This window comes from Pungitius pungitius, chromosome 12 (assembly GCF_949316345.1).
Source record: "Pungitius pungitius chromosome 12, fPunPun2.1, whole genome shotgun sequence".
Taxonomy (NCBI): Eukaryota; Metazoa; Chordata; class Actinopteri; order Perciformes; family Gasterosteidae; genus Pungitius; species Pungitius pungitius.
The window spans coordinates 3,183,288-3,204,533 of record NC_084911.1 but is presented as its reverse complement, the minus strand read 5'-3'; the positions used below and the strand labels follow the sequence as shown (position 1 = coordinate 3,204,533).

At 46.3% G+C, this 21,246-nt stretch overlaps 2 protein-coding genes across 4 annotated transcripts; both read right to left on the bottom strand.

Moving 5' to 3' along the window:
- Positions 1-23: 23 nt before the first annotated feature.
- Positions 24-3,269, bottom strand: zgc:55558 (GTPase KRas). 3 transcript variants are annotated; one of them, XM_037475846.2, is made up of 5 exons: positions 2,968-3,269; positions 2,633-2,745; positions 1,729-1,907; positions 1,225-1,384; positions 24-1,107 (listed from the first exon to the last, which is right to left on the bottom strand). In XM_037475846.2, the coding sequence occupies exons 2-5, from the start codon at positions 2,741-2,743 to the stop codon at positions 994-996; spliced, it is 564 nt and encodes a 187-aa protein (XP_037331743.1). In that variant the 5' UTR covers positions 2,744-2,745; positions 2,968-3,269; the 3' UTR covers positions 24-993. The 3 variants fall into 3 exon arrangements, with proteins under 3 accessions (XP_037331743.1, XP_037331745.1, XP_037331744.1); XM_037475848.2 differs by having other exon boundaries at positions 3,233-3,265; XM_037475847.2 differs by having other exon boundaries at positions 2,832-2,971.
- A 5,503-nt stretch (positions 3,270-8,772) lies between these two features.
- On the bottom strand, positions 8,773-21,067 carry slc17a7a (solute carrier family 17 member 7a). Its single transcript, XM_037475837.2, has 13 exons — positions 20,939-21,067; positions 14,660-14,912; positions 14,417-14,535; positions 13,972-14,086; positions 13,784-13,871; positions 13,220-13,306; positions 12,923-13,065; positions 12,635-12,784; positions 12,144-12,276; positions 11,817-11,927; positions 11,594-11,721; positions 11,436-11,505; positions 8,773-11,356 (listed from the first exon to the last, which is right to left on the bottom strand). Exons 1-13 carry the CDS (start codon positions 20,998-21,000, stop codon positions 11,049-11,051), a joined length of 1,767 nt encoding a protein of 588 aa, XP_037331734.1. The 5' UTR covers positions 21,001-21,067; the 3' UTR covers positions 8,773-11,048.
- Between the last annotated feature and the right edge of the window lie 179 nt (positions 21,068-21,246).

Genomic DNA, 21,246 nt, shown 5'->3' with positions numbered 1-21,246 from the left:
GCATCCTGAATAAAACGAACGCATACAAGCTGAAGACATTTAATTGTTCATTACAGCAGAGTGCATTAAAGATTTTACATAGCTGTCAGTGAGAGACTAAATGTTTTAACAATGGAACTACATAAAGTCCAGATAACGAAAGGCTTTGGGAAGCTGGTTTGACTTTAACACCACTGAAAAGCAGGAACCGTTCATGGTCATACTACAAAAATATAAATTCCATCCACAACATGACTAATTATGAAAGAGGACAAACACTGCTATAGAAAACAGGTTCCTTATTAAATATCTTAATCAGATAACAAGTCACAGTCCTTGAGATGTTGTGGGGCGTCGAGCATCAGTGGAGTTTAAATATTGAATGTAGTACCACATCGCAACAGGCAACACTGACAGGCAGGAACCCGCTGACACAATGCATCAGATCTCAGAACTCGTGAGGAATATGTTGTGTTATCAGGACCTGAGAAATAGCCGAGTAAACCCTTTTAAAATGGTACCAATCCAACCTCACCCTCTCTAAATGACCACAGAATTTAGAAGATTTGGACTGAAAGTGTCACCTGATGTGACGGTACAAAGTGCGGTGACGCACCACCACGGTGGACCCCTGACCTACAAAGAGTCAACAGGAATTGCTTGTGACACGAATGACATAATACCAATTAGTAAAAGACTACAATCATTACAGACAAATGCTTTCTACCATGGACTCAGATGAAGTTTGCACAAATGCTAACAAAAAAAAAATCTAAAAACTTCATTTTGCAGCTGTTTGGTCAACAAAAAGAAGCAGATAATTCACAGCGTTGAATAGACACTGCATATCCTGTGGTGACATCCTGCATGTGGAAACCAACGGCCGCTTCCACTGCCGTGATGGACATCGCCAACGTGACTGGGAGGGGAGAGGAGAGGAGGAGGAGAGGAGGGGGGGGGCAGTGTGTGAGGGTGAGCAAGTGCTTTTAGGGATGAGCTGGTCTGCGTGTTGGGCTATAGTATCATGCAGCGTCTCTGAGTGTTCTTCTTGCTCTTCTTGTTGCTGCGGTTGGTCTCCTTATACCTTCTGATCTCACGTACTAGCGAATAAAAAGCTTCCTCCACGCCCTGCAACACAGAAACTACGGTCACGCAAAAGGAAAGAACTATTCCAGACACTGACTTTGGAGTTATCGAAATAATCTTTGCCAAGTGAACACAGGAGTGGAGTCTTCTCCCAGGTACCTGTCTGGTTTTGGCAGAGGTCTCGACAAACGGGACTCCGTAGCTTCGAGCCAGCTCCTGCGCCTGCCGCGACTCCACCGTGCGAGTGCTCAGGTCGCTCTTATTCCCCACCAGCACCATGGGAACACTGTCACTGTCCTTCACCCTGTTGATCTGCTCTCTGATGAGGGGGACACGAGACACTGAGGCCACCCTACTTTCATCTTTGCAACGACGGCAGTTTACAGCATGCCATTAATATGACAAAAGGAGTTAAAGTAGAGTACCTGAATAACACTCACTTATCACAAAGTAACCACAAAGGGCCATAATTAAAAAAATATGTAAAAGACAAAAAAAAATGGTATGTAAAAAAAAAAAGCTTCTGTTTTGAATGTCAAACTAAATTTCACAAAACAACAGCTGATTTACAGACTGATGCAGCTTAAACACACACCATTACAATGGAGTATTTGCCACAGTTTCATCTCGCAGCTGTTTTCTATACAACAAGGTGTGTCGTACCTGTAGAGGTGAACGTCCTCAAAGGACTTGGTGTTGTTGATGGCAAACACACAGAGGAAGCCCTCTCCTGTTCTCATGTACTGGTCCCTCATGGCGCTGTACTCCTCCTGACCGGCAGTGTCCAGGATGTCCAACAGACACGTCTCTCCATCAATCACCACCTGCTTTCTGTACGAGTCCTGGAACGCAACGATGACTCGATCACACAGGTGGAACCAAACAGGTCAGACACGAAATGGATTGCATCAGGATGATTGCAAAGGGTTTTTTTTGTTTTGGAGTCGCCCTGCGGCGTCATGCAGAAACAAGTTGTGTGTGTGAACCTCCAGAAAGGTATTTGACTCTGGCTGATAATAGAGGTGTACAAAAACAGCTTGTGGGGATTCTTGGATTACTCAGCAAAGATACGGGAAAGGTTATAAGATCAAAATCTTTAATTAGTCCCGCAGCAGGAAAAATACAAGATTACTGCAGTGTAAAGACATCTATAATAACTGACATGTATACTATATACACTGATATTATAAATAGACTGAACTATTATAACAGTCATTGCAGTGTTTATATTGCAAAGCTTTAAGGTGTTTTGCTGAATACTGATTAACTCATTAGGTTTTAACAGAGGGCTTTTACTTGTAATAAACCATATTTTTGATACATCTATTTTTTAATTGTGTAGTGCAAAGCACTCGTTGACCTGTGAAACAAGGAGACACAGCTGCACTGATGAAACATCTGTCACAGAAGACCACAACTCCCCGAGCTTCACAAAAGGAAATATGAAAACGGTTTAAGGAAGGGTCCGAGGACTGTGTTTGTAAAACCTTAAAAAAGAGACCCGTGAGACAGTAACTCTGGCGGATTGAAGCGTTTTCGCCGGATTAAGCGACGGCGCGTCGCTCACCTCGATGGTTGGATCGTATTCATCCACGAAGTGGTTCTGGATGAGCTGGATGGTGAGAGCGCTCTTCCCGACACCTCCTGCCCCGACCACCACGAGTTTGTACTCGGTCATGCCTAAAAAGAGTAAACGAATGAGGATGAAACCCAACCGGGGGAGAAGAGCGGAGTGAAAAGAAAAAAAAAAAAAAAAAAAACCTAACCAGGGGACGTCTCCCCTCTTCCTCCCCACACGGACGCGCCGTAGAGACGGACACAGATTTAAGGACAACCGGTTAAACTCGTGTTCCCGTTACGCTCTCCTCGTTGTTCTACGTCGTCGCGGGTCAACGTGCTTACCTCGGTGCGGGGTTTGCGGCTGTTTGTGAAAGGTTAGCCGGGTTTTACGTAGGATAACTGAGATTAGCTTGCTACATAGCCTTAGCCTGGAGACGATTTCCTTTTTTTTTTTTTTAAAACCCACTTGTGGACAAACTTCAGGGTCAGTCCGCAACTCGTTTTCCTGACTTGTATAACGTGTCAAAAACGAGTAACCGCAGATTTGTGACGCTATTAGTACAAATCTTACTTCATGTAATGAATAAATTAAAAGCCCGAAACCGACCGAGTTCCTATTTAGGCTCCGTTGTGGCTCAATGAAGGGAGTGTTCTCTGGTTAATCCCCGTCGTCAAACAACCAATGAAGCGCCGGGATGCTGAGCGACGTCGTAACAACCCAATCACAGTGGAGTTGTAGCGTTTGACCCCGCCTATACAAAGCAAATCTGTCCAATAGTAAAGCGACGAAGCCAGAATTGGGCGTGTTCTGTCAGGAAACTTTTTTTTCTCACACCGAAGACGTTCCTCTTACTGCTGCAGATATCTAAACTAATACATTTAGCACATTTTATTACTACCTTGCAATGTGATATATCTCTGCTAACATATTTTAGCGTAGATCTGTATGTATTATTAGTTCTTTATTGCAAATGCTTATTTTATTGTGAGTGTTTTAGCCACCTTCTATGGAAGTAAATCTGTGCCATCGGGGGTTGAAATAAAAAGTTGATTGAATTTCTAGCACTGAATATTTATGCATTGAAATTATGTACCTGAATGTTTTTCAACATTAAAACACCGCAAAAAAATTCAACCTAAAAAAAAAAATGTTGAAATATACGAAATGGAGGCTACAATATTCAACCGCAAAAAATTCAAACTTGGCACACCAATATGCGGAGGCTACAATATTCAACCCAAACAAATTCAACCTTGGCACACCAACATCCGGGACACTAAGGAAGAGCAATCGATTCTAGATTCAAGATCAGAAGCGTGCGTCAAGCTAAAGGAGCGAGCACCCAAAACACCTTCGGCTTCGGATTGTATCCATGTCCAATAATAACGGGACTTTAACTCTTCTTCATGCCATCAGTGTGGCAACGTATGAAGAAATACATAAAAGAACATATAATGTTCACCCTAAACCAAAACGTTTGCTTGCCACTGACGATATACAACTCTATTAAAATATACAAATCAACTGAAATCCCTTAAGCTCGGTTGGCCGAGTGGGTAGCACAGTCGCTCTTTGGCACTACGTTATTTTGCGCGACACGGTTCGAATCCCGGTTGTGGCGGACTTTTAATAAATGTTCTTTTATGTATTTCTTCATACGTGGCAGTGACGTAGTGCTCACTTATACAATCGTAATCGCTGCAATGGATATGGGATGCATTTTTGAACATTTTCAGAACAATATGTTTGCAAATGTGTGACGACTCAAGTGACGGAGGCAGACAACACCTGCCTGCCGGGGGGAAACAAACACGCACCCGTAGCCAAACCAGTAGGTTCAAAAACCAGTAGGCACGTAACACCGGGGGAAAACAAACACGCACCCGTAGCCAAACCAGCAGTTCAAAAACCAGTAGGCACGTAACACCGTCACTGAAAAATGGGTTCTCGTTTCAGACTTTACGAGCAAATACAGGATCCCTTTGAGATAAATTCTAAAGCCTCGCATTAAGACGTACATCCCTTTATGTAAGACTCTGCGCTACTTGCAGGTCGCTGTGTTGTGCCAGATCCTCAATAAAGTTTACCCATGGTCATGAAGACTCATTTAACGTTACGTGGACTTTGAATGTCGCTTAATACCCAACTGAGATCGGCTTGTGCCGCTGTGAAAAAGGATCCTTCCACCGACGCTACTGCGGTTATTCCTGCATGTCCTGTCGGGTTTATGCGTCTGCACGCTCCGCTAAAGCCGCTGCCCCCCCCCTCCCCCCCTACGATACAGCAGCTCATTTGCCTCTTCAAGCGCGTTCCTGGTTTTCAAAACTCCGCCAATCACTCCTAACAGCTTGTCCAAGGATCTCAGCATCATTAAATGAATTCAAAACTAGAAGAAGAGGCGTATTGTGAGCGGCTGTACGCTCTCGTTTAACTTCCGCTTAGTTCATGTCCAACACAGTCTGTTAATGTACAAATGTCAGCTGTCTAACACGGAATCTTACAGACACAAACCACACTGATGACATGAAGAAGAGTTAAAGCCCCGTTTGTCACGTAGGGTGCTGGTGCAGGCGGAAGCAGGACTGACGTGCTCTTTATTTAATACAAATCTAACAGAACGTGCACCAACGAGGACTGACATGGACAATGACGCGACAAAGGACAACTGGCACACAGGGCTTAAATACACAAGGGAGGTGCAGGTGATTGGACACAAGTGGAAGCAATCAGGCAATCACAGGACAGGAAGTGAAGTTACCCAGAGACACGAGACACAAGAAAGCTACAAAATAAGACAAGCAGACCCAAACCGTGACAGAACCCCCCCCTCAAGGACCGAATTCCAGACGGTCCTAAAGGAGGGTGGAACCCAGAAAAACAGACAAGGGAGGGAGGGCGGGGAACCCGACAACCCCCGGCCGCCCAGGGGACTCCAAGGGTCGGCGGCACGGGGTCGGGTCCCTCCGGCCGGGATGACCGCCGGACCTCAGGGTCTCGGGGGGTCTGTCGGGTCGGCTACCGGGCCTCAGGGTCTCGGGGGGTCTGCCGGGTCGGCGACCGGGCCTCAGGGTCTCGGGGGGCCTGCCGGGTCGGCGACTGGGCCTCAGGGTCTCGGGGGGCCTGCCGGGTCGGAGACTGGGCCTCAGTGTCTCGGGGGGCCTGCCGGGTCGGCGACCGGGCGTCAGGGTCTGGGGGGGTGCCGGGCGGTGCGGCTCCGGCATTGTCGTGGCGGGGGGCGGCGAGCTGTGCGGCTCCGGCGTCGTGGCAGGGGGCGGCGAGCTGTGCGGCTGCGGCGTCGTGGCGGGGGGCGCCGAGCAGTGCGGCTCCGGCGTCGTCGTGGCGGGGGGCGCCGAGCAGTGCGGCTCCGGCGTCGTCGTGGCGGGGGGCGCCGAGCAGTGCGGCTCCGGCGTCGTCTTGGCGGGGGGCGCCGAGCAGTGCGGCTCCGGCGTCGTCTTGGCGGGGGGCGCCGAGCAGTGCGGCGTCGTCGTGGCGGGGGGCGCCGAGCAGTGCGGCTGCGGCGTCGTCGTGGCGTGGGGCTCCGGCCCAACCCCTGACCCCACCCCCCCTTCAAGGACCGACTTCCAGGCGGTCCCAAGAGGGTGGGAGGGAGGGGTCATGGTCAGGCGCCGCGGGGCCGGGACCGGGGGCGTGGTTCTCGGGGCAGGAACGGGCGCTGACCGGGTTCTCGGAGCAGGAACGGGCGCTGACCGGGTTCTCGGGGCAGGAACGGGCGCTGACGGGGTTCTCGGGGCAGGAACGGGCGCTGACGGGGTTCTCGGGGCAGGAACGGGCGCTGACGGGGTTCTCGGGGCAGGAACGGGCGCTGACGGGGTTCTCGGGGCAGGAACGGGCGCTGACCGGGTTCTCGGGGCAGGAACGGGCGCTGACCGGGTTCTCGGGGCAGGAACGGGCGCTGACGGGCGTCTCGGGGCAGGAACGGGCGCTGACGGGGTTCTCGGGGCAGGAACGGGCGCTGACCGGGTTCTCGGGGCAGGAACGGGCGCTGACGGGCGTCTCGGGGCAGGAACGGGCGCTGACGGGCGTCTCGGCGCCGGAACGGGCGCTGACGGGCGTCTCGGCGCAGGAACGGGCGCTGACAGGCGTCGTGGACGGTGTTGCTGCCGCCGACCTCGGAGGTCCAGGACGTGGGGATCGTACCTGGCCTGGAGGAGGGCGGCCAGCTCCAGCACCTGCTTCCCGCGTTCGCTGAGGACTGGAGGCTGGGCGCTGGCCTCCCACTGCGAGTCCCAAGCGGTGTCTGGACAGCGGCGAGGGCGTCGACCGGGACGCCGCCCGGAGCCTGCTGGCGAGCCGGGGTCGGCGTTACGCCTGGCAGCCTGCTGCACGCTGCGGGGACCGCCGAGGGCCAGACGGGTTCCCAAAAACGGGTTCACAAAACTGAATCCCGCTGAGTCCTTCCATGGTCGCGTCATTCTGTCACGTAGGGTGCTGGTGCAGGCGGAAGCAGGACTCAAATGCAGGTTCTTCTGACGTGCTCTTTATTTAATACAAATCTAACAGAACGTGCACCAACGAGGACTGACATGGACAATGACGCGACAAAGGACAACTGGCACACAGGGCTTAAATACACAAGGGAGGTGCAGGTGATTGGACACAAGTGGAAGCAATCAGGCAATCACAGGACAGGAAGTGAAGTTACCCAGAGACACGAGACACAAGAAAGCTACAAAATAAGACAAGCAGACCCAAACCGTGACACCGTTATTATTGGACATGGATACAATCCAAAGCCGAAGGTGTTTTGGGTGCTCGCTCCTTTAGCTTGACGCACGCTCCTGATCTTGAATCTAGAATCGATTGCTCTTCCTTAGTGTCCCGGATGTTGGTGTGCCAAGGTTGAATTTATTTGGGTTGAATATTGTAGCCTCCGCATATTGGTGTGCCAAGGTTGAATTTTTTGCGGTTGAATATTGTAGCCTCCATTTCGAATATTTCAACATTTTTTTTTTTAGGTTGAATTTTTTTGCGGTGTTTTAATGTTGAAAAACATTCAGGTACATAATTTCAATGCATAAATATTCAGTGCTAGAAATTCAATCAACTTTTTATTTCAACCCCCGATGGCACAGATTTACTTCCATAACCTTCATTTATAGGAAGTAGTAGTGCACGATTCCGTCTAACTTGACACCAGCGTGTCACTTGGAGTTGCGTGAGTCATAGTTAGATTGAATCTTCACGTCCCCCCAGTGGCCGCAGAGTGCGCTACAAAGCTAACTTTTCATGATCGAAATCATTACGGTCAACTAACTATTACAATTAACCCATGCAATACAACATATATACAATATGACTAATATGATACAATAGTGGTAAATATAATATTGTTTTGTTGCTAATGTACCAACTGTTTTCTGGTGTGGAACACAAAAAAATAATTTATGTTCATCACTTTATCATTCAAATCAAATTCGTGGCTACTGTGGAGCCTTAATGTAGGAAGAGTACGGTCGTTATTATCGCTGTGGGGAAAACTGCTTCAAATATCTATTTTCAGCAGCTTGTTTTTGCTGCTCCCAAGTGCCAAAAATGTGTACGTCTGGAATCATGAAGATGCTTGTGTGTTTACCGCCGTCTAGTGGTTGAGGTGGTGAACTGCACCACTGTATTTAATTCGCCAAAAGTGCGTCACTCCAGTCAAGTGCGTCAACACTTCCGGTGAGCCTTATCAAAATAAAGATCGATCAAAACGCACAGAAATGAAATCAAGGAAAGTATTTTTAAACTATGAAGGCGAGATGATTATTGAGTTGTCAGGGGTATTCGAATCCCCAGTTTGATATTTTATACAGAAAATTGCCGTATCATCCGTTTTACTCTCAGAGGGAGAGAGAGTGAGAGATCATGCCCCACCCTCTGGCCCCTCATCCATCCACTTCCGTTGTCACTGACGTCCATGTCCTCCCTCACTCTCCCACTGAGTGCATCTGCTCTCCTATCTAATCTTTGCTTAAAATCACAGAGATAATCCTGCATCCATCTGTCCTTGGAGAGATCTGAGAACTGACACTGCTCTGGTAAATTAATAAAATAATCTAAAAAACGACACTAATTTAGTGCGACATTGCACTGTAAAGGGATACATCTCGTTGACATGATTTGGTTGAAATAGTGACCTCATCTTAAATTGCATACATTTTATTATACACAAGGATATCTCACAATATACATATTTTATACATAGAATATCTTCCCAATTTTGCATGTTTAAATATGATTTTGTCCTTTGTTATTTTTACAGCATACTCACCACACATTTCATCAAGAAGAAGGACAAAATTGGAACAGCCATTAACTTAGACTAAGAGAAACGTGATTAAAAATACACAGATACAACACATTGTTCAAAGGAAAATTCATTCATAAATTTTAGATATTTCCCTCAAAACGAAATTTGCTTTATAAAACTATTTATTTAAATCCTGATTTAAATCGAATATTATTTTAACATTCCAACATTCCAGTTTATCACAAGTGAGCTCAAATCACCACCTCTATATACGTTAAATGGAATTAGATCCTCGATGTTTGAACGACCTGAGTACACGCTTAGGGCAGAGGTTGTGTTTGTGCGTGCATAGTCGTTTCTTGTATGCTGGCTCTATGTGCAGATGCAAAGAGTTGCACTGTGCAGCTTGTTTGTGCAACAAGACTGTTCCTCTTTTTGTATGAGCATGTTAGTGTCCTCTCAGGAGAATCCCCTCTGGACTGTCCACTACATTACCCGGCTGTCAGTGCGCGAAGATGAGAGAAGGTGCTGCTTTCAAAGGGCACGAGAGGAGCCCTATTTGATTTGCCGTGATTGGTACCAAACTTAAACACACACACATTGTTGATGTGCGATAATGCTTCCTAATCTCACTCGGTTTCCATGAGTGCGCCCCAGCTGTGTAAATACCAAATAGTGTTCCACCGTTCTCGTGTGCACGGTGCACTTGACTGCATGAAATCATTGGTTTACTGAGTGTGTGGTTTTTGTGTAAAAGGAGGGGAGGGACGGCAGGGCAGCGACGGCACTGCTGTGCTCATTAAAACACGCTCGCCGCACAATGTTTGAGCACCTGCACCCAACGCAACAACACACTCTCACCCTCACACAGACACAGACACACACACAGACATAGACCAACGGAAAACCGCTGTCCTACCAACTCAAACACGACTCAAATGTAGGTACTAAAGACATGGAAGGAGCACCAACAAAGAGGAGAAGACAGGAAGCGTCCTAATGAATACCAGGAGGAAGATGGAGCCGAGCGGCAGCCAATGAGACGCAGAAAAAGATGGAAGTCTGGCTGTGATGCCCGGGGGTGCGATAACTGCTGTTCCTCGCCGGTTCAGTAACTATCACACTCAACTTGCCAATCCGGGCCACCTCCTCTTGATGGGAGCGTACTCACCAAATGGAAAGTCACCAATATATCCGCTGATTACTCAGCGGACCCTTAGGCCTGGCTTGAAGTGACCTAGTTCGGTCGGACCCAGGTGAGATTCAGCAAAGACACCACATGCAGGCTCAAACACACACCTCTGTACGTTGAACAAAGGTTTTACAACTCTACCGATACAAACACGGGATCGTACAACACCTAAGCACCATTTTCTTCTTTGATAAAAGTTTTAAAGTAGTTGCCACATGAATGCATACTTGAATTGTGCATTGCTTCGGAAACACAATGTTGCAGAGGGAATTTACCATATGCATCACCAGCATCTCATAAAAACACATTAACCTTTAGTTTGTGCATTGGTTTTTGTTTTTAGTACATACTCAGTGTGATTTATCTGAAAGCTGAGAGCCTCCACAGTAATGTACACCAAAAAGTGTAACTACAGTTATTTTGCATTTAACTAAACTGAGGCTTTAAAGTTGCTTTCTGAGCAAAAAAAAGAAAATGTGTGAGTTGAACATACAACTTAATATATAAACATAACACAATGGCAGCGGCTTGAGAGTTTTTGTACAGGCCGCATCCAACCAACCACACAGGCACACACACATGTACACACACGCACACACACTTTGAATCAGTAATGAGGTGGAAACGGAACTCCCGAACAATCAGAAAACAAGTTCAGGAGCAGGAAGGATAATCAGGGACATTTGAATTGTCTCTTTTGCTAATTAATACTGTATATGTTTGTGCACGTTAACCACTTAAACCCCTGCATGCACGTGCCCACACACACACACACGCGCGCACACACACACACTCACATCTGAATCAGATGCAGACTTTACTTATGATATGTGCGATTGTAAATATTGTACAAAAGCACACAGCGGGTCCATTCAGAATTAGCAGAGCCTCTCTTACAATCCCTTCCCAAACAATCTTCCTCTTTTTCTCCTTCTGGCTTTTTTTTCTTTCTTTTTATCTCGTTTCATGTGAAACTTCTATGTCAGCTCCCTCTCTTCTCCTCCTCCGTACATGTAAGAGTTGTATCCGGGTGGCTGCACGTACTCCTCTGACTTATCCCAGTCCGACACCCATCCCGGCCCGCCTCCTCCTCCTCCTCCTCCTCCTCCGGTCCCTCCTCCGTTGGAACCAACAACCGGTTTGCTCATGGCGCCGTACTGCCCGCCTCCACGGTACATTTCCTCCGTTTCGTTGGCCAGTTCATCTTCATTGATAATACCGCACTTCTCCTCACTGGTGTCTTCTATGTCCGCCCACGGCTGCTTTTCCCCTGAGGCGAAGATTCCTATTGAGAAACACATATGATCAGCATGTGGACGGAGGTCTTCTGCGGACGCGACGCTGGAGTCAAAGTCATGTCCTACCGTAGAAGAGCACTCCTCCGTAATGCACGAGAGAAGCTATGAGGAAGACGTACTTCCACTCATCACGCGTCTGAAATGACGTGAAAAGGATTGGCGCGCGTGAGTTCGGTCATTTTTACATCGCGCCGCGAAGTCGATTCGAATTGATGAGTTTTCACCTTGTGTTTGGTCATGGCTCCCACGATGAGAGGACACACCATTCCAGATAACGTTCCCACGCCGTTTGAGATGCCCATCAGTATGCTGGCGTACCGAGGGGCGATGTCCAAGTGGTTGACGTTAAACCCTGAGGGAGAGACCAAAAGCAGGCCACAGGATGATTTCCCCACTTTGGTTATTGTAATGTTTGTGGAGCAGAGTTTCTTCTATGGAGTCTCTTACCTGAGATGGCAAATCCACTGAAGCCCACAGCGAGGACCAAGAAGGAAATGGCGACGCCTTTTGAGTGAGAGAATCCCACCACCAGCAGGAAGGTGGCCTCCATCCCAAAGCCTGAGGCACGTAAACACGTCAACATCTGAATCAAGAAAACTATCCACATTTGGATCCTCTTACCTCCACGAGCAATGTTCACGTGTTCACGCACATGCAGAAGAAAACACTGTGTAAAAGTCTAAAAACTTCAATTTAATTCCGATTCTGTATTACTGCCAAAGCACCAAAATGAAATAGTGTATGTAAGTTTGACCTTGTGTCTCTGCCACTCACCGCCACAGTTCATGAGCTTCCTGACGTTGGTGGTGGACATCAGGTTGTGGGTTCTCAGGTAGTCTGCCAACTGGCCTCCAATAGGCACGATGATTGTCATCACCAGATGGGGAAGAGCTGACACCATTCCCACCTGAAAGAGGAAAAGGGGCGAGGAGTCAGTTTGACAGCCTCTCTTGTCTCTACCACTACTTCCTATTACCTCCACACCCTTTTAATGTCTTGCTTTTGAATTAAACATGGGAGCATATCTATATGTAAATAGGATTATACAAGATCACATAGCCTGTGATCTTCATTCATAGACCCTTTGCAGTGTGTTAATCTGGGACTCTGCTGATAATCCCAAGACACCTCTCATCAAATTTGATGAAACCCCCCCTTAGGAAGAACTATTGTCTTTTTCAGCCTCTTATTTGATCCAATATGACTACTCTTTTAGTTTTAGTGATACTTTAATCAGACAGTTTTCACAGATCATGTGGGGTCACCTTGCTGATCTCAAAGCCAAAGACCTCTTCGAAGTAGGCCGGCTGGCTGATGAGCAGCAGGTAGAAGGTCCAGCTCCTGCAGAAGTTGGCCACAATGATGGCGTAGACTGGCATGGAGGTGAAGAAGTGCTTCCACGGGGTTTTAAATTTCTGCCATCCAAAGGAATAAGACATTATTGGGATCCACCGAATTCACTGTGATGGATCAAGGACCGCAGTCGGCAGCGCGCGAACGCGTGAATGTCCGCTGCGTTTGGATTCTCAGCGTGACATCACATAGAGACGTACGTGCAGAGGGTTGAGAAACGAGCCCGACTCTCCGATTGCATCTTCAATGTACTTCCTCTCCTCCGGCGTGATGGTGGGATGAGCGGCGGGACTCTCATACGACACCAGGATCCAGAACATGTACCAGAGTATCCCAAAAACGCCTGAACGAGGGAGGCGGGGGAAGCGGAAGACACAGACGTGGGTGCAGCAGAGAAGGAGAAAGAGAGAAACACAGAAGTTGACGGATTTTGGAAACATGCCAGTGTGTTCATTCGAAATAAGGAGAAACCCATGTTTCACTACAGGGGTACTGACCGTAGACGTAGAATACTGAAGGCCACCCAGTGTATTGCACCAGTATCCCAGCCAAAGGCATGGCCACCACCGCCCCTGCATAAGATCCTAAGAAAGCATGGAATAGAAAAAAGCAACCAACCATTATTTTTGCTCACATTCGTGTAATCATTTTAGTATAATATACATTGTTGATGTAGTGGTCGTAAAATTGACATGTCTAATACTTTTATAGGTCACATGTCTGTAATTCCTGAAAAGCTTTGTTGGTCTGTGTTTACTTCCTGTCAGCTGATGTCTTTCACATACAGTGCAAACAGAAATGAACTCGGACATGTTTTTACATTTGTGACATCGCCTCCATAAGGAAACAAACGTATTGTTCTGTATACGTGTATTTCGTCATGGACTGAACTTTTACTCTCATGAAAGTATTTGCACATATTTGCAATATGGACACTTTTTAACTTTGCAAGGACCTCTGGCGACCCCACCTTCACAAGCTCGTGTGATAAACTCCCCAAAGTTAAAGTAGACATCTCAAAAGTTGGGGAAATGTGAGGTCAGTGAGGCTGGAAACTTTACCACAAAAGGCTGTTGTGGCTAATCGACTCCTCTCGAGCGGAGGAGCCCACTTGGCCCAGATCCCGTGGCAGGCTGGGTACGACACACCCTGAAGGACACAACGCAGTCAGGGAGACCCTCACACAACTAGGAATGTGCACTGAGCCCACGCAGGCACACACACACACACACACACACACACACTGTACCTCAACAAGGCCCTGGCATATCCTAACCAGTATGACGCAGCTGTAATGGCAGCGAGCAGCAGACGGAATCAGCATGTTGAGGGTGGATGTGGCCACTATGGCAAAGCCAAAGACCCTGAAACACACAGGAGAACAAAGGAGCTGCTTCAGGGCCGATATCAGTAACAGTAACAGATGGAAAACAAATGCTCCACTGGAAGGTCGTGATCCTACATAATGCACGTTATGTGCTTGTTTTCATTTCTGCAAATACACCTTCTTTCCATTTGCTCATGAAGACTATGTTAAAAATGTTAGATTTCTTTATTTTTCATATTTCGGTGTGGTTTGATATTGCTCAATAGTGATTCATTTTGTTTTTTTCATGCCGTGCACAAAAGTTACCAATTCTACTGTAAACAAGGTCACTATATGCCAGACGATAGTGTAATCTGAAGACAATAACCTGTTGGCGGCAAATTTTCTGCATATAAAGCCACCCGGAATCTGTGTGACGATGTAGCCCCAGAAGAAGGAGCCGTGGATCATCCCCACTGTCTCAGGGTCCCACGTGAACTGTGCAGCCTGGAGAGAAGAAAATGTGTCCCTTCAACTTCATTAAAACCCAAAGGTAGTCATTGTCTCACAAGCACACCACAACATGAGTAAATCTGTTCCGAGTCCGGTTCTTTGATGCGTCTGTGCTCACCACGAGTACTTCCTTGTTGCCTCTGTAGACCGTCTGGTCATTCACCATGCTGACAATGGCCACACCCAGGTTGCACCGGATGCCGAAAGAGATGCAAAATCCCAGGCCGGACAGGATAGCGATGATGTACCTCCTCGGCAGGCCGAAGCAGGTGCAGTCCACCACCGGCAGCTCCTTCTCCTCCACCAGCTCAGGGCGGCCCTCGGCCGATAGTTCAATGGTTTCTCCGTTTTGTGGCCGCTTCTCAATGAGCCTGAGGGGAGACGAAGACGGAAGAATTACAAACCGAACTCAGCACTGCACGGAAAATAATTTTGGGTTTCAGCTTCAAAAGGTACCTGTGGCTTGAGGAAATTTATAAAATCCTTTGACAAGATATTTCCATTAGACTTTTGGATGAAACAAACATTTGTTTTTCATGGACGCACATCTCGTCACCGCGTTAAAAGTTTCCTAACAAGGGAAAATAGGATCAAAAGAATAGTAAAGGCAACATTTGTGTTTCAGACTGTCCCTTAAAAAGCAATCAGTTTCATGTTAATCTTCCAGACACTTACAGTTATTTTGAGGCTGTGTGTCTCTTGTTTCTTTCACTATGTGGATTTTGCAGAATTTGCCTGTTTTTCATAGTCTCTCTCTCTCTCTCTCTCTCTCTCTCTCTCTCTCTCTCTCACACCTTGACGCGGTCGTGTCTGACTCAGCGCGTCTCGGCGTGTGGAAGCAGCTGCCACCGGCCGAGGAGCAGAGCTAGCTGTGAGGACACAAACCCCCCCCCCCCCCCCCCCCCCCCCCGCTACCTCAGGACCGGCCGGGACCGGCTGCCATAGCGGTGCTGGTCAAGATGTCCGGTCTCAACAAGGAGCTCTCTGGAGGGTTTCTCCATGTACTATGAGGTTGTTCACAAGGAGAGACGGGCGTCTTTCATGTCTGTGTTACTCATGGAATGATCTGAAATTATTTTTTTCATCCAAGGAACTTGTTCACTTGTTCCGTTTATCAGTTTGTCTCAGAATAAACCGATATTTGACGTCATTTTGGGCTGACCATCTCTGTCAAACGGTGTGTGACACGTTTTCCTCAGGAGTCAAACAGAGAAGGCAGGGGAGCGGCCATCTGTTCTCACCCCCCTCTTTTAAACACACACACACACCTTGATTTTTGCATGACTTTTAGGGACATTACGTTGACTTACATACTTGGGACATAATCCAAAACACTCCACTTACCTCGAAACAAAGTCTTCACCCTGTAATGTAATGATTTATGTTTGTGCATCATGTCACCAAAAGAGAAAAGTAAATCCCCTCCATGTGACTTTGAAATGTGATTGATGTAGGTAACACACACACACACACACAAAGGTGGACTCAAGTAAACACAGTAGTTTTTCTCAAAGTAAAGCGGACCCAGTGCCACACAGTGTATGTTGTGTTTAAACAAGCGTGTGTATGTGTGTGTGTGTGTGTGTGTGTTTTGGAATTCGCGTGATGTCACAGCACAACGTATTCTTCTGTCGACCTTTCACTTTTCCGATGGGCTGATCCAGATAATCAGTGAGCTGGAGAAATGTGCACGGAGCTACAAGGATTAGCTCCATGTGACGGGGGGGGGGGGGGTTCGTTGAAAACGTATAAATTCCCCCAAAACAAGCGTTATACCGAAGGCGGTTCTGGGTTGTCTCTCGGAGCCTCGGAGCCCAGCGATAACTTATTCACACACACTTACTCCAGACAAGTCAGACTCTGGCACTGCAGCTGAATTATTGATGTGTTTTGGGGTGAGATAAATAATTCACTGTATAGCTCTTACACCATAATCTGTCACTATCTATCTATCTGTTGGCCTCCCTGCACATACACCACTCCACGTCTTTCTCAGTTATGCTTGTGGATTCCTCTCCCTCCCCCTCTACGTAATCTCTTTAAACAACGGTGCAATCCACCAATAAAAACCAGTAAAAATACAAGATTTGCCAGTATAATGATGTATTAATTAATACTGAATCTTGAGATATTTGGGTTGTAAAGTACACAAAAAGAAAACAAAAAAAGTAAAGCAACATTTTGGAATTTGTAAGAGATTAGAGAGAGAAAAGCATCCTCTCTCTCTCCCTCCCTCTTAATCCGTCACTACATTCAGATTAGGATTACGAAAATGATTTACTTCCGGAAATGAATATGGAAGGGCGGAATATCGCTGGCCGTAGATCGGCGTGCTTCTCTCGTCATTTTACATTTCTCTTTTTGGTGAAAGCACAGAGATTAGTTAAATATTATATATCTCCACGAGTTACGTGTACAATGTATCATTGTTTTAACTGAAGTATATGGAGACAGATTTGGTTATTTACCCGACGGTGCACATCCCTCCAGTGTATGAAACACCAGGAACAGAGAGACAAATTATTTATAAATTCTATAAATCAAAGCAAAAACTTGATAAAAAAATGGGACAAAAACCAACGTGCTGACTCGCCCTCTAACTGGAGCTCCGTGTCCCGCTGTGGAGCAAGCGGAGGCTGCAGGACGATCCTCATTAAAACCTCACAACAGATTGCGGCCTGACACCTAGCCATACGCTACCAGCTAACGAGGCTAGCCCACAGCAAAACCCACCGCTGATTACAGATGCTTCCCACTGAAGGCCAATCTCGCTCTAGTTTGTGTGTGTGTGTGTGAGCTGACTTGCTCTATGTTGCAGTGTGTTTATTGGTGCTTTACAAACCAAACTAGTACTTTGAACACACGTTTGCCACGTCTCTGAGCGAGTACTGGTATGGAGTGAAGACATTTGCCCTCGGGGGGGGGGGGCTCGCACTCAGCTGATGAAGCCCTTCTTGGACCGGATTGGTCTCAGCTGGAAACAATTAACCAGCGAGAGCGCATGAGCAGGACGGAGTTGTGGGGCCGCAGGCTCTCTGAAGGATCCTAATTACAAGAGTAACAGGCTCAGTGGAGACTGAGTAACACCTCCAACTCAATGTGCTCTTTCCCCCCCCTCGGCATAAGAAGCACATTTTAACACACCATGTTTATTCCTATCATCTTTTTACACGGAATCTGTCTGGTGGTCACCTCTATGAAATGTATTTAAATTGTGAGAAAATAACTTTAATTTAGCACAATTTATCATTTTGCAATAATGTCTCAGCTTACACTAAATAACGCTGTGGGTCTCACGTGCTGGCTGGTGACCTGGGACTTTTGTTTCCCTGTATATTAAATTCACCAATTCACAGAGCGTTCTGCGTAATCCTCTGATAAGAGGATGATAGAAAGGGAGGGAGAGAGATAGATAGAGAGAGAGAGAGAGAGAGAGAGAAAGTGACAGCGAGGGAGCTTGACATGCAGATAAATATTATATAACACCCGGTCATTATTTTTCCCATCCATGTGCTGAATTGATCCCCCATCGTGCTGCATGTAAATCATGCTTTTCTTATGTCAGCTCTCCATCCCCAGTGCTCTTGTCTAAAAAAGGAGCAATTTTGTTAGTGTTGCCCCCCCCCCCCCCCCTTCCACACCTCCTGCACGAGCCTCTCCTTCTCCCTGAAGTGAACAGATTGGGTCTCGGTGGGACGGTGTCACCCAGGGAGACACCCTCCTCCCCATCCTGTCACACTACTGTGCTTTCACTCTCTCCTGTGGACACACACGCTCTCTCTGATGCACCCACACAATTATAGAAACACACACACACACACACACACGTACACGCATGTGACCTTCATAGACATAATATCTAATTGGTCACATGGAGTGCATCTGGACACACACAGTTCTTCTCACCACCGTTACCTGACGATGATCTGAGTGTCAAAACACTAACGATCTACTCGACTAACGATCTACTCTCGTACGGGTTCTTTGCCTTTCAGAAGCGTAAATGTAGTGCAGCATCATTAATGACGTTGTGGAATATTTAGTACTGTGCAAAAGTGACAATTTAAATGCAATATTCCATTTAATAAGTTTCCAAAACTCTAATAGAAACCATTTTTTTAATTATGTAACAATTACTTTTCTTCAATGTGAAAAATGGAAATGAAAATGGTGCCCAAACTTTTGCAGTTTTGGTGGTTTCCAAAACCGAAACTGAAAATGTAGCGCTCAAGCAATTCACTTGATTAACAATGAATATTTCCTCGTAGTGAAACACAAACTATCCTTCTTTGTATTAATCCGTATATGCAACAAACACCTGGTTAATTCCATGTTTATAAATATAGATAAATATGTAATTTCAATCAAATGGAAAAAGGGATATTATTAGAAACCTGAGATAGTTGTAGTGAGATTATATTTTACATAGTGCTGTGGAATCTAGTTTCTTGGCACAAAAATAGATACATAATTAAATAACTACATGACATTTAAGGCCCTAGTTTAATGTTGTTTAAAGAGGAAACAGCACAAGTATAAATGTAGCGTGCACTTGACCTTCCAGTGATGAAGTTTATGGAGTTTAATATAGAAACAGGAGATGCATTCTGATGGAGAAAATGTTTAAATAATAGATGAACTCCTGGCTGCATTCATCAGGAGGGATTTAGTCTGTGAGGTGGTGAGCTTGAACACACACACACACACACACACACACATTTATTCACACAGGGATGTCCTGTGATCAGGATGCAACATATTCACACATGCACTGATTTATAACACACTGATGCATGAACCAGGCATTTCACACACGAATTTGAACAACATATTCGCTTTTTCTTGGACACGTGACACACCGGCGTCAACAGGCTGAGCCGAGGCGTCGCCCACTAAAAACCAACCTGGACCCAATCTTAAACATCGCATCTCGTAGCTGTGCCTGTGCAAACACACAATCGGGTCAATCAGAAGAAGTGTGAGGTGTTCGTTGATCTGGGAGGCCCCAATAGGCTGAAAGTTATCCATGCGGTCCATCAACGGCTCGATGGATGGGTGGAGGGGTGGATGGATGGGTGGAGGGAGGACGGAGGAGGGAGCGGCGGGAGGAAGTGACATAGGCTTGGATGGAGTGGGTGGGAGGGGAGAGTTTAGGGATTTGCGTGGCTCGACAGCTGGACTGAAAAAAAACAGGCTATTTCAGGACGGGATTTATACGTTTGGTTGCTACCTCAAATCCGAACAGAGTGAAAGCTTAAAGCAATGGTTTTTGCACGAGGATCCATCAGTGGCTTTAATCTCTTTGATTTTTACTAAAATATTGTCAGAACTCTTTTTTCAAAGCACTGTGTTGGTGCTTTTTGAATAGTATTCACTTTATAAAGATAACTATCAGTTGTAGCACGTTTCTGACAAAACTTTGTTGTATATGTTGATCTTTTCTTTGAAAATGACTGTGTCAGACATGAAACCAGTCAAGGTCAGTTCCTTCATTAACCATCTCGTAGAGATACTGTGTGAAAGCCCAAAGCTGAACAGATTTAATTTAATTACTTTGGTTACTTTAAATCTTCAACAGATTAACTACCCTAAAGAGGAAGTGAGACGTTGGAAAGACGTTTAGCAAATAAATACTAAAAAAACAAAAACAACAAAATAGCCAATTAAGCTTAATTGTTTTGCTTGCTTGATCAATAAACTTTATACAGCATTGACTTTGTCATACAAAACATAAAATGTGTTTTATGAATAGAGGAATGATGGATACATGGATATTAAATGTGTCACAATCCTTTTCTGACAACCATCTCATTCGGAAACATTATGTAACCACACTCAACACGCTCGTCTCATACATAATTGATCCACTTTGACTTCGGCTAAATTTGACTAAAGCAAACAATCAAACGATCAAACAAACCAACCAACACGAGAAGCTGCGGGAAAGAAAGAGTTCCAGACACAAGAGCAACATTCACGATTTCAGAGGAAAGCGTCCGGACGCGCGCACCTTGTCCCGAGCGCCGTGACACGTTCACTGCACACCTTCACCCCGATGACATCACGCACATGACTTCTTTGTGTTTTTTTTTTTACAACAAATAAAAATGAACCAGCCAATTTCGTTTTTCTATCTCTGATATTTCACCCACTTGCTTTTTATAACGCGGGGCTGTACAGACATGATGCTTTCTGCTGCAACCAATCACCCGCCTTCCTTTCTATTGGAATCAATATCTAAAAACAACTTTTTTTCTTCTCTCGACTACATAAATACATTTATTGTGGTGGAGCAGAGCAGGACGCACTGCTGAGTCCTGCAGAAACAAAACCACCAAACTCGTGACAAACGGGGAGTCATTTTGAAAGTGAGGAACATTTTGAGATTTCTTTGTACCTGTTAATTCTCCCCAGAGTTTTCGCCGCGGCCGCCTTAAACCTGTCTGGTCGGATCTCCATCCTTGCAGATTCTTGACCCGGCTGGTTTGCTGATGTCCCGCGCTTCCTCCTGTCCTGCCTGAACGTGTAAATTCCTCCCTCCCTCCCTCCAACGACCCCCCCCCCCCCCCTCGGATCCCCCCCCCCCGTTACACGCACAAGCCTCCGATTCACTTCCAGACGGGTCGCAGAAAGGTGTTCTGAGATTTGATGATTACAAATTGAATCTTACTAATGGACCTAAATAAAAGTGGCACCTAGATTATA